Here is a 12,744-nt window from a genome sequence, read left to right on the forward strand (position 1 = left end):
CCCTGGCGGATTGCAAGCGGATTCAAAGTGGATTCAAAGTGGATTTAAAGCGGAGTGGCGACGCGACGAAGAAGCCGCGTGAAAATATCGTACAGCTACCCAAAGGCTGCCCAGCCGAGCTGGATTCGATGATTGACCTTTTTTTCGAAGTTGGACCTACCTAACTAGACTGTTTGTCCCAGGTATATATTATTGTCAACAACCTCGAGTGTAGAATCTCCAACTTTTAGAGGAGTGGATGCAACACGGTCTTTAGACATGATTTTTAAACCTTGTCCATGTTCATTTTGAGACTCACTTGTTGAGACACTCTATTGAGGCCATCGAGCATTGTGCCTAGATCTTCCACGATCTCAGCCATGACTACGATATCGTCTGCTGTCTGGGTGATGTACTCGCCGTTGATATTTATGCTGAATCCGCTCCAGCCCAGAAGCTTGAAAACATCTTCCAGGGCGGTGGTGATGACGTCTCCTTGTCTCACCCCTCGCTGCAACTGGATAGGTTTCGGGTCCTGATCTTAAAACGTACTGTCACCGTGGCGTGTTTGTACAAGCCTTTCAACACTTTAATTAATGTACCTATCAATAGTCAATTTGGCACAGTTGAAGAGACTGAAGCACAGCCCATGTTTCAAACGAATCGAAGGCTTTCTCATAGTTCACAAACGCAAAGTGGCTGATTATACTCCTTGATCTTCCGTATAATCTGCCGTTGCGTATATTATTATTGTATATGGTACTAAAGCCTTTTCGGAAACCGGCTTGTTCGGGGGGCTGAAAGTCGTCGAGCCTGCTAGCGTGACAATTCGTAATGACTATCGAAAACAGTTTGTAGACATGGCTCAGAAGCGAAATGGGTCTATAATTCTTCAACAAGGTTTTGTCACCTTTTTTGAAGAGGAGTATTACCATTCTTATAAGTGTCGGATCAATCTTGCTAGCACATATTTTCTATAAAAATGTGTCAAATGATCAGAAGTGGCGAAACAGGCCCTTACTAAGCGATTGTGAAATATGCCCTTAATGTCAAATAAGAATAGTTTAAAAAACTAAAAACACGCTTTTAATTACTAACAGCACTAAAAAGCCAAAAATCATCAGGACCCTGGACATCATCTAGCATTAAAGTGCTCGAAAAGACCAATCCAACGAACCCAAACTCGATGAGTTTCCGCTGTTTCGCTTAGGAGTTCCTATGGCTACCCCCTGACTCCATCATTAGGACCCTGGACATTATCTAGCACTTAAAGATCTCGAAAAGACATCCAATGAACCTAAACTCGATGTGATTCCGCCGTTTCGTTTAGGAGTTCTTTTGACCACCTTCCAGTCCCATCATCAGACCAGCTAGTACCACAATATTGTATTGTAATTTCTAATCTACATATAATTGCCAAGTTTCATGATGATACAAGACTTAGAAGTGCGTGTAATTCAGATTCTAAGATTCCATTACATAGTTAGTTATATACACAATGACCTAATAACAGCGTGTTAAAAACGAAAAAATGAACAGTTACATTATTTAATTACGTGTAAAAAAAAAATCTGTCATCTTACATATCATTAAAACGACATTTCACGACGAAAAAAATAATATATAATAAAGGTTGGCTTGGCAGTTGCCAAGAATATTGCCGAGAAAGTTCCCGAGAATATTCTCGGGAACACTGAGAATATAGCCTTTCACTGCAAATACAGTGTATTGTTTAATATACACTTATCTGTTGACTTAATTTAATACTATTTTACTTTACAAAGTTTGTTTATTTCCATTTGATAAACATGATTCTCAACCTTTCTCACTTAGGAGAACGCTCCCGGGAACGCTCCCGAGAATATTCTCAGCTGAGAGAGCGTTCTCGGGAACGGCACATCAATAGTCTTAGGTGGTGAGAAATCTTGAATTGCTTGCACCTTAGTTTCAAGCGGTTTAGTGCCAGCAGCAGACACAGTGTAGCCTAGGAATGTAACCTTGTCCTGTCCAAAAGTACACTTTTTGGTGTTCACCAAAACTCCATAACGCTTCAGACGCTCAAAAAGCTGACGCAGGTGGATTTTGTGCAGCTCTGCTGATGAGGAGAACACCAAAATGTCATCAAGGTACCCATAGCAGAAATCTAGACCTAGAAGGACTTCATCCATAAATCGCTGAAAAGTCTGTGCAGCGTTTCTCAAACCAAAAGTCATAAACGGGAATTCGTACAGGCCGAAAGGTGTTGTGATTGCGGTTTTTGGAATATCGTCAGGATTTACAGGAAGTTGATTGTACGCTTTGACCAGGTCGATCGTAGAAAAGATGGTACAACCCGCAAGCTGGTACGAAAAATCGTGAATGTGGCGAATTGGATATCGGTCCGGAATTGTTCTGGAATTAAGCGCTCTGTAGTCTCCACACGGTCTCCAACCATCGTCCTTCTTCTTCACCAGATGTAGAGCTGATTGTGGCGTACATAGAACGCCACAAATTCAACACTTAGAAAGTGACAAAAACTTTAAAATAGGTAGTTGAAACAAACCACAGCTAATTTTCATAGTGGACTGTACTATACGATAAACATGTCAGTCAATTTGACAACCTTTGTTGGAAACATTATTCAATGAAAATATTGTCCGAACCCATGGTATTTCTCTTCGACAAATACTTTAACACATTGTGAACCACTTTTCTTTCACGACTATAAAAAGATTTTAGCAATTTCATTCACAAAATCAATTGCGCACATTTAAAATAAAGTTTGTTTACACTTTGACAGCAATAGACTGACATGCAAGGTGACATGTCAATGAAGTTTTCAGTTACTGTTGCCATTAAAAGAAATTAGTACCATTAGTTTTCCGCAACATGGCGAGGGTTTTTATGTTCCTGGTCAGGCTATAATAATATTATGTTGCATAATAATGATACTATAAAGTTTCATCAAAATCCGTCCATCCAAAAACTTTCGCATTAAATTTTATTTTAATTCCAGGAAAGATGTCCATGAAGCAATAGAGTCCTACCTTTGTCACATCTGTTCCAAACGTTTTGTGAGAAAAAAAAGCCTTGTAATGCATTTGCAGTAAGTTTTTTTTTTATAAATAATATTAATAATTTGTAATATCGCACAGTACTAAGCTAAATTATGCTTGAGATACTCCCTCTGTCAATAAAGCCTTGATCACACGTACCGAGCAAACGGGCGAGACAGTGCTCTCGACCGAGTACGCGGTGTGTATGAAGTATGAACATTACGCCGAGTGCTCTGCCGAGCGCTCGAGTATGTGACTCGCTCACCCGACTGTCTCGACAGAGTAAACATTTTACTGTCTCGCCGGTTTACTCGGTAGGTACGTGTGATCAAGGCTTTAGTTTGGTGGGACAGTACAGTTTGAGTCATCTATACAAATTTTTTGACACGCTGCATCTATCCATATCTGTGGTGCAGTCCAGCCTTACTAAAGAAAACTCTCATTGCAGAATCCACTCAAATAAAAAGCCATACAAGTGTGAACAGTGTGCTAAGGCGTTTACTCTCCAAAGAAATCTAAAGGAACACATGACTACACACGTAGAACTGGAAGAATTTCACTGCACAGTCTGCAAAAGGGGTTTTAAGAGCCCAAGGTGGTTAAAACACACTTTATTTTATTGGTTTGCACAACTAATGTGTATCATGGCCCCGATTGCGCTAATTTGTAATGTCTCCAATTCATTAATTAGCGTTTCATCTTCAGTCGCGCCCCATATGGCGAGGCCTATCGATAGTTATTGTTTTTTGGACATACTGTATAACCTATTTATTGAGAAAATGAATATATCCATTCTTTTAATTCCACAGATACCTCTCGAGGCACATGGAAACTCATTTTGGCGAGAAGAAATACGCGTGCGGATTCTGTGGTCGCAAGTTTCTGCGCTCTGACGCTAGGAAAGCGCACGAGCGTACGAAGCATTTACGGTTTAGCATATTATCCAAGGACCAGAAAGAAGGAAAAGAATAAATGCCATGCCATAATTATTTGTTTTTTCTTTTCCTAGAAATGAAATATAAAGATAAATGTATGGTATGCATGCACTATCCAAATCTTTTCGTTCTTATTTTTTCTTATAGTAGGGGGGGAGGGGTAAAAACTAGCGAAAATAGTCTTTAATAAACGAATGGCCCTAAATAAGTACTAAAAAATATCAAGCATCAGGACCAATGAAATTTCATCAAGTACAATTTACAAGAATGAACTATTTTTTGTTTTGTGAATTCAATGAACACTAATTATTATGTACATTTTAGAGATTAAATAGAAAAAAACGTGTTTTTAACGTAGTAAAACAACATATTATCATAAACGAAAATATGTATTGATCATCAATCATCATTATCGTCATCTAATCAACTTGGATTATAAAATTGGCATCTTGTTAAGTTGATTATTTTATGAAGCTAAGATTTTATTAACAAAAGGATTTTCATAAAAAAGGTTTGTAACCCATGGATTATTGGCCAGGGAGACCAGTAATAGAAAAATAATTTGCCAATTTTTTTTGTAACTTCAAAAGTATGATAATTAAAATTCAAATAACCATTTTGAAATGATTGGTACATTTTTAAGCCTTAGTTTTTCAAGTTAAACCTTAAATTCAAGAAAGGATTATTTTTTAATTTATGAAAATGCTCTCCATTCTTAGTGGGAATGTTTCAGTGTTGACAACACTTCTGAAATGTCAAAATTCCGTCGAATTAAAAATCAGAGTTTAGTTGCGCCATGGACCTATAAAAAAAGTCCATGAGTTGCGCTATCAGGGACGTTGCTATGTGAATAGGGTTGCCAGGTCCAAAATCACAAAAGCCGGACTTTGTGCTTGATTTGGCCGGACATTTAACCCTAAAAGCCGGACATGTGACGGGGGGGGGGGGGGGGNGTGCAATTAGTGTCAGCTAATGAGTGAGTACTATCATCATCGGTAGCTAACCAACATCCTGATGCGTGCGCTTCACATGAGTCTGTTCGACTTTCGCCTGGCGCGGCAACCGAATAAAAAGCCTAACAAAAGCCGGACAGGCCGGACAAGGCAATATTTGGCCGGACAAGTCCCTAAAAAGCCAAACATGTCCGGCTAAAGCCGGACGCCTGGCAACCCTATATGTGAACGGTGTGAACGACAGTGGTGCCCTCATTTAATTTCTACTCTTTTGTGTCGCACTGTATTGGCGCGCTCACTTAGAAACCGCGCTCGGTACTAATTTGTACCTATTTACTCTGGTTTTATTGAGCTTCGGTCTTCTATCATTAAGCTTTTGAAAAATCTGATAGGCAGCATAGTCCTTTTATTTTCAGCTGGTTCTCTCTTGAAGAAGCGAATTAAAAACTTCAAAACGTCATTCATGTCAAATGTCAATGTCAAATTCACAAATTGTAACTGACATTTCGCCACATAAACATGAAAAAATTAGCGTTTTCTTTGTTTTAAACAAATTATACGGTAAATTTTAAAATTAAGAATATCCCCAGAAAATACAGGATATGACTCGAATGTTATTTATTTCGTAAAAACTATGGATTTTGTGGATTTCGCATGAAGTAACCTTGGTCGCAAGATTTTTACTAGCTATTGTTTTAAATGTACTAGTTCTAATGATGAATTACTAATTTTACAATGGATATTATACTACCTGTGTGTCGAGTGTGCCTCTCGACTGAGGCTAGCAAAGATATTTTTGACTTAAAATCGCAACGAAGTGATAAGACCTGCTCTGAAATTGTATTGTTTTGTCTTGGTATTCAGGTACATACTTGTTTAAAATGTTTTGCCAAAGTTTTCTAATAGTATATAAATAATAAATAAATATATTTGTTATTTTTGCTTTCAGGTGGACAATGATACAAAAGTCAGTACTAAGTTGTGTTTGAAATGCTTTAGGAAAATAGTCTCTTTCTACAATTTTAAGTTACTGGCTCACAAAAATGACGAGTATTTAAAGAATTTGGACCCTAACACTCATATAAAAAAAGAAACGTTGGATGAAGGCTTAAAAGATGAAAGTGTATCTTGTGACAGTGATGTGAATGAAATTGTTGATGCCGAAATTAAGTTAGAACCTGACCCCGTGAAGGACGAAGATGTCCCAGAGGAGTGTCAGTCAGACGACGAGCTTCTGAGCGTGATCAAGAAAATTAAATATGAATACATTCCAGCAGACAATGGAACCGAAACCAAAGAAAATGGTTTGTATTTTTTAGAATATTATCCACACTACATTTTTAATAATTGGTATTAAAGTGGCAATAGAGGTAATGTATGTAACAAACAAATTCCACCAATAAATACTACCACATTTCCTTTTTGGTCCAAATGCTGGCTGAGAATGTCATAATTATGCAACTATATTTAATTTTTTTACCTTAATAAATAAATAATAAAAGTGTAATTTTATTAACTGAAAATACATAATGTAAAGTATTCTAATTATTATTTCAGAAAACCTCAAAACCAAGAAAGGGAAAAAAGGCAAAGAAAAATCCAAAACTCATATCTGTGATGAATGCGGCAAAAGTGTGAAGGACCTAAAGGCGCACATGCAACAACACGAGCCCAAAGAGAACCGGAAGAGGGTGCCGTGCACCTTGTGCGATAAAACCTTCTCAACACACAATGCGAGATACAAACACAAGAGAAACAAACATCTTGGAATTAAAATATCTTGTCCTATTTGTAATAAAGGTATGTAGCTGCTAATGTTTCAATAAAAAAATAGACTTCCAAAAACCTAGAAGAGTCCTTACTTGACTGCATTGTTTCAGCAACTAGCCTTCTCATTATTTTCTTTATAGATCATGTATTGTACAGATGGGTTCATTTTATGACTGTGACAGAAGGTTGTCAGGTTACGTCAACACTGGGCATTGTCCCATATCACTCCTGAAGCAGTGGTAAGGTTTGTCGGGAAGACGGGATTGTCCATATCATAGTTCAACCCCTAAGGTGATAAAACGGGGTCCACGTGTACAAGTCGCGGGCGCCCGCTAGTATAAGGCGGGTTTTAGAATCGCGGTGACTGCTCGCTGATCGTCTGCGCTGAAAGATCAATATGTATGTAATTGAAGGGAACGTTCCTGAGTGACGCTGATCGCTCGGCGCCGACGCTTCATACATTTCGGCTGTCAGCGCTGACGGTCAGCGTGCGTCAGCTTGACTCTAAAACCAGCCTAATACAGGGTGGAATTTTGTAGGAGGGAAAGTTATCTTAATACTGTAAATAGAAAATTTTACTGAAAGAAAACATTCCTTTATTTTTGAAAAGAAAGAGAACTGCATTCAAAGATTTTCGAAAATTTTTCGAAAATTCTCTACCATACCATACAATTTCCTGTTCATAATTGAAATAATTTATGATTTCATAGTTTTCCTTTCATTTGATTTATCAAGTTATTAGAGAGATTTCATCCTTATTTATACGATCGATGCAATAGAAATGAGTATTTCTCAAAAAAAATGTACGTAACGAAACGGTAGTAACGAAATAGTAAGGCCATAAGGCTTGTTATACATTGGCGAAATATTGTGAATGCTCTTCATTTATTCAATTCGAAATATATTTGTAAGTATGCACCCAAATACGGGGTAATATTAAGGGGTTAGAAATAAAATAAGGGAGTAATCATTCATACTATTTTAATAAAATTATTTTTGTTCCATCATGTTTATCCATTTTGAGTCGTTGTCTGTAAGCTTTTTGCCTTTCGGCATTGGTTTTTGGCGGCATTCCTAAAAAAACAAAAGAAGTAATCACATAAAAACGTAATCTAAATGATTTGATTATTTTTTGCTTGTGGCACTTCTGTAAAGCAGATAGTATCCAATCCTTTTGTTATTGACGCTTTATATTTTTTGAAATAAATTAAGTAGTGAATATTACTGTGCTTAGTCAGGTAATACGTGGGACACTATTTAAGTTGTGAGCCTAACTATGAAAACAAAGTAGTTTATTATTAAAATGGTATTGATTGCGTTTATTGGTATTGTCTTTCATGATTTATGTACTTTTTAATGTGTCCGAAACACTTTTCATAGATTTTTTTCCACTCAGCTTGAGGCACCTCCAAAGCATGGTTTTTGACCGCACCGACAGTTGCTTCTGGCTACATAAATCGCTGTTCACGCATTTAATTTTAATATATTAGTACCAAAAGAAGTGTTTAGATTCCAAGCAAGAATTTTGTAGCGTTGGACCTGTTTATTTCATATTTTGAGTGTTCAAATAGTCAGTTGTTTGACGAGACGTGTAAAAGCTCACATTTTCGTCACGAATGGCGATTCGACTATGCTGGTCAGTTTCCCTTATTAAACTGAAGACTATTGGAAAAAATGTGGCTGTTTACTATTAAAAATTAACCATTCTAAATTTATCTAGTGACGTTTCTGTCATATAATCGGATATTACGGAAAAATAGGCGACCGTAAGTTTCAAAGTGTTCCGAGCGCATGCATGGGACTTTTGNAGGAAGGGACAGTTGGAGACCATAAGCTGTCACACTTTCACAGAAAGTAAGCACACTATACCATAAGATTATTTGTCTCAATATTTTCTACTAATGTAGATATTGTTTCCGAAAGCGAGCGGGTTCATTCCGTACCTGTACGCTTCATGCGTTCTCTAGCAAAAGCTGAAAATCAGTGTTCTGCCCTTTTGAGGGTAGTAAGTACTGAGCTCTTTGCTTTTTGCATCGCTGCGGCACACATCACTCTGACGGAGGGAACTATTTGAAACGCTAGTCATCTTTATCTTATGTTGTTTTGTCACTTTTGTTATGTTGCAACTGTTGAAATTATTACTAACCTGTGTAACAAAATACCAGTGGTGTCACCTAGTGTGTTTCTTGACTAACTTCACCCCATAGAAAATCAATTTGATACAGAAACTGCGATTACTGTAGAACGATAATACAAAGAAATTTACAATAATTTAGTTACGTATCGCATTTTATGAAACAAAAACACATGAAAAAGCTAGGATGGCAAACAGGTTTTTGTATGAAAGGTAAAAAAGGACTATTTTTAAAATATCTAAATATTTGGTAATAAGTAGGATTATAGCTATAATTCTTCGTTATCTTAAAGATTAATATTCATCCTTCAAAATTGTGTGTGTGTTTTTTTTGTGTGATGATTTATAAATATAAAACTTTTGAACTGTTTCAAAGCACACTTTTTTTTTTCAAAATGTACATTTTTTTTGAGAAATACTCAAATACAGGGTGTAATTTTTAACAGATTTTAGTTGGATCGAATCCCGTGTGTGGCAAGCCAATTTTTCGAAATCTTTGAATGCAGTTCTATTTCTTTTCAAAAATAAAGGAATGTTCTCTTTGAGAAAAAACTTCTATCTACAATATTAAGAGTACTTTCCCTCCAAGATTCCACCCGGTATATTCAATAGTCTTTCTGTTCTCTTTCAGCGGTGATCAACATCAAGCAGCACACACTGCAAATGCACAAGGTGTCGGAGCTGCGTTACGAGTGCGTTCCGTGCGGGCGGCGCTTCATCTCGCCGTCGGCGCGCGACGCGCACCAGACCGTGCACACCAAGGACCGGCCGCACGCCTGCGACCAGTGCGACAAGCGCTTCCGGAGCAAGCTCAGCTTGGTGCAGCACAAGTGAGTACTCCTTAGTCTCCATTTCGTAATCCACCTTACCACAAAAAGTTAAACACGTTGAACACTATAGGGATGTTTCCTGGGTAAAAAAGAAAGAGTTGTAATTAGTCCATCAGTTAGCTTATCAAAAACTACTCGACACGTATTTTTCACTTTTTAAAACTAATGAAAATTTAAAGAGATAAAGCGTGCCAAAGTTCTAAAGAAAAGGCCCGTGATGTCAGTGAGTGCGTAAAAGTGCAGCACTTTGTGACGTCGCGCGGAACTTCAACGCACTATAACTTTGTAATTATTTGTTTGATTGACAATTAAAAATATACGTGTCCAATATTTTTTTATACTAAAATTGACGGACTAAAAAATTTTTTAGGAAACTAGCCTATTATGTACCAGAGTACATTCTCTAATTTATGTATGTAAAGTAAGTTTTAAAATATCTCTGTTTCAGGCGACAAGTCCACGATAAAGAGAAGACTCACTTGTGCCAGTTTTGTTCTAAAAGCTTTTTCAAGAAATATCATCTTCAAGTTCATTTACGGTGAGAGGTTATAAAAATAATAACATGAAATAAAAATAACAAAAGATTCATAAAGTGTTAGTAAAAGCTTATGCTGATGTTAGATCTTATTTCTAAATCGGACTTCGTCCTACTGAGCATGTGGCCGATCAGTGGACAATCCCCACTATCAAATATTTCAGTAGGTACGCTGTGGCAGCTGCCCCGTACTCTGTGCAGTAATGATGCACTCTTTTTGCGCATGATAGCTTCAAAGCTATAGTTCCAAAATACTGGACTGTCCTATCGATGACATTGACAGTGGGGCGCCACTGTCAATACCGGATCGCTGGTTCCGATTTTTGCCATGTTGGAAACCATATAGTTGAACGATGGTAGCGCCCCCCTGTCATTGAGTTTGGTGGGACAGTTCAGCGTGGGTCATCTATATCTACGCCCGCCAAAGCAAACATCGCAGACGCACTAAAGCCCGGTCTCTGAGCATGTAGAATTATGTGCTATGACCCCAAGCTACCCATCCTTATCGTTCGCGCGTAATTATGTTGCTGTTGCGCTCGCACACTCACTGCGGGCGCCCGTCGCACAGTCGCGACAACAATATAATTACGCGCGAGCGATAAGGATAGGTAGCTTGGGGTCATTGGGCAAAATTCTACGTGCTCGGCGACCAGACTATACAACTACTTTGTTAATGTTGCCCTAACTAACGACTTTCGCCGCAGCTCGCACACGAAGGAGAAGCCGTACGAGTGCAAGCAGTGCGGCAAGTCGTTCTCGTCGTCCACCATCCTCAAGAACCACTCCTACACGCACGCGGCCGAGAAGACCTTCCGCTGCACGCTCTGCGACATGAGCTTCGTGCGCTCGGGGTGAGTTGTCTATAGTTTGGTCGCCGAGCACTTAGAATTTTGTCCAAAGACCCCAAGCTACCCATCCTTATCGCTCGCGCGTAATTATGTTGCTGTTGCGCTCGCACACTCACTGCGGGAGCCCGTCGCACAGTCGCGACAGCAATATAATTACGCGCGAGCGAGAAGGATGGATAGCTTGGGGTCATTGGACAAAATTCTACGTGCTTAGAGACCGGGCTTTATGGGGAATCATTATCAGGTCATTTAGGCTGAGGCCAAACGAGCGTAATTATTTACGACGCGTTTTTTGAGTCTACACAAATGCTCTGTATGAACTTCACAACGACCCAAAATGTGTTGGAACTTGAACGTTTATTGTGCTACGGAAATTACGCTCGTTTGGCGTCAGCCATTCTCCACTGCAGGCATATCATACTCTCCAAATGGACGATTTGAATATACTCCCCACTCTGGTTAGACGAGTTGAGAGGCTTCGTCTCTTATAACATCCAAGGGAAGAGAGAGTGGGCACGATATTCTTACTATGCTGGTAATGCTGGGGCTAAGCTAGCTAGCTACTTGTTTACCAATTTGATATTTAATGCCGCATTATTATTATTTGCATATTCTGATTAACCCCTCTTGATGAGTTAAATATGCTTAAGTTACGAGTGGGTTCACTACAATAGTCCAGCAGCGTTTCTTACTTCGAGGTCGACACCATTGAGCTATTGCCGTTTCCGACCGGCTTATAGAAATTTAAGTACACATTAAAGTAAACGTTTTAAACATAATTTATTATAATTATCTAAGATAAAAGAGTAACAATCGGCCAAATAACTCGACAATAACCTTGCAGATACCTCCGCGCACACATGCTCAGCCACACTCGAGAGAAGCGGTATCCCTGCAACTACTGCGGCATGAAGTTCCACCGCTCCGACCACCGCAAGCGCCACGAGTTCACGGCGCACGAGAAACACTTGGCCTCCACGTGATATACGACTCTAAACCCACGAACGCAGGGCACAAAGTCGCGTGGGATAAACAGCCAGGTTCACTCTAGCAAAACACGGTGTCCACGTTAAATACGACTTTAAACAGACTCGCGCAAGGTACAAAGTCGCATGGCATAAACAAGTGCCAGGTTTACTGGAGCACAAAGCACGGCCTCCACGCGATATCGAACTCTAAACAGACGAGCGCAGGGTACAAAGTCGCGTGCGATAAGCTAGAACCAAACCTGGTTCCTCGAGCCCAAAACACACAGTCCATGTAATATCAAACTCTAAAATGACAAGCGCAAGGCATTTTTTTGCGTGCAGTAAAAAATATAACATGAAATACACGCATTCGTGAACGTCAGAATGGCGGGTGTATGGTCACAGAAATGAATAATATAAATATGAATTTTTAATACCTGAGGTGTACCTTTATGTACCTTTAGTTATTAATTTTGTACTTCCCTAATACGGGAACAATTTAAATTACAAAATGAGCCGCCAACCTGATATCAGGTTGGCGGGTGTATGCTGAAATTGGACGAAACAGGTAAGTTATGGTTTTCTTATATTTACCATTATTTAGTACCTCAAATGTACCTCACAAATATATTATGATAAACCAAATGCGACGAATAATTAACGAGAAAATTGATACGAAAAATTTGATGTCCACCATTTTTTTGATGGCCACCATTTCTTTTAAAAAAATATCTGTATGGTATGTATTATCTGTGTC

General features: G+C 38.8%; 2 protein-coding genes across 2 annotated transcripts; both read left to right on the plus strand.

The window, feature by feature from the left end:
- Window positions 1–2,912: 2,912 nt before the first annotated feature.
- Window positions 2,913–4,000, plus strand: LOC114360258 (protein krueppel-like). Its single transcript, XM_028314878.1, has 3 exons — window positions 2,913–3,064; window positions 3,463–3,609; window positions 3,824–4,000. Exons 1-3 carry the CDS (start codon window positions 3,054–3,056, stop codon window positions 3,984–3,986), a joined length of 321 nt encoding a protein of 106 aa, XP_028170679.1. The 5' UTR covers window positions 2,913–3,053; the 3' UTR covers window positions 3,987–4,000.
- Window positions 4,001–5,217: 1,217 nt separating this feature from the next.
- On the plus strand, window positions 5,218–12,358 carry LOC114360274 (zinc finger protein 300). Its single transcript, XM_028314905.1, has 7 exons — window positions 5,218–5,766; window positions 5,852–6,206; window positions 6,460–6,702; window positions 9,438–9,636; window positions 10,085–10,174; window positions 10,876–11,022; window positions 11,864–12,358. The coding sequence occupies exons 1-7, from the start codon at window positions 5,638–5,640 to the stop codon at window positions 12,000–12,002; spliced, it is 1,302 nt and encodes a 433-aa protein (XP_028170706.1). The 5' UTR covers window positions 5,218–5,637; the 3' UTR covers window positions 12,003–12,358.
- Window positions 12,359–12,744: the final 386 nt, after the last annotated feature.

This window comes from Ostrinia furnacalis, unplaced genomic scaffold (genome assembly GCF_004193835.3).
Source record: "Ostrinia furnacalis isolate ACB-3 unplaced genomic scaffold, ASM419383v2 OfSCF4915, whole genome shotgun sequence".
Classification (NCBI taxonomy): Eukaryota; Metazoa; Arthropoda; class Insecta; order Lepidoptera; family Crambidae; genus Ostrinia; species Ostrinia furnacalis.

Bases quoted from the DNA above. Each gene is read 5' to 3' on its own strand.
- LOC114360258 (XM_028314878.1), top strand. The intron at 3,610-3,823 runs GTGGTTAAAACA...TTAATTCCACAG, and splicing joins AGGGGTTTTAAGAGCCCAAG to ATACCTCTCGAGGCACATGG.
- LOC114360274 (XM_028314905.1), top strand. From the start codon at position 5,638: ATGGATATTATACTACCTGTGTGTCGAGTGTGCCTCTCGACTGAGGCT. The intron at 9,637-10,084 runs GTGAGTACTCCT...TCTCTGTTTCAG, and splicing joins CTCAGCTTGGTGCAGCACAA to GCGACAAGTCCACGATAAAG. The intron at 10,175-10,875 runs GTGAGAGGTTAT...CTTTCGCCGCAG, and splicing joins CATCTTCAAGTTCATTTACG to CTCGCACACGAAGGAGAAGC.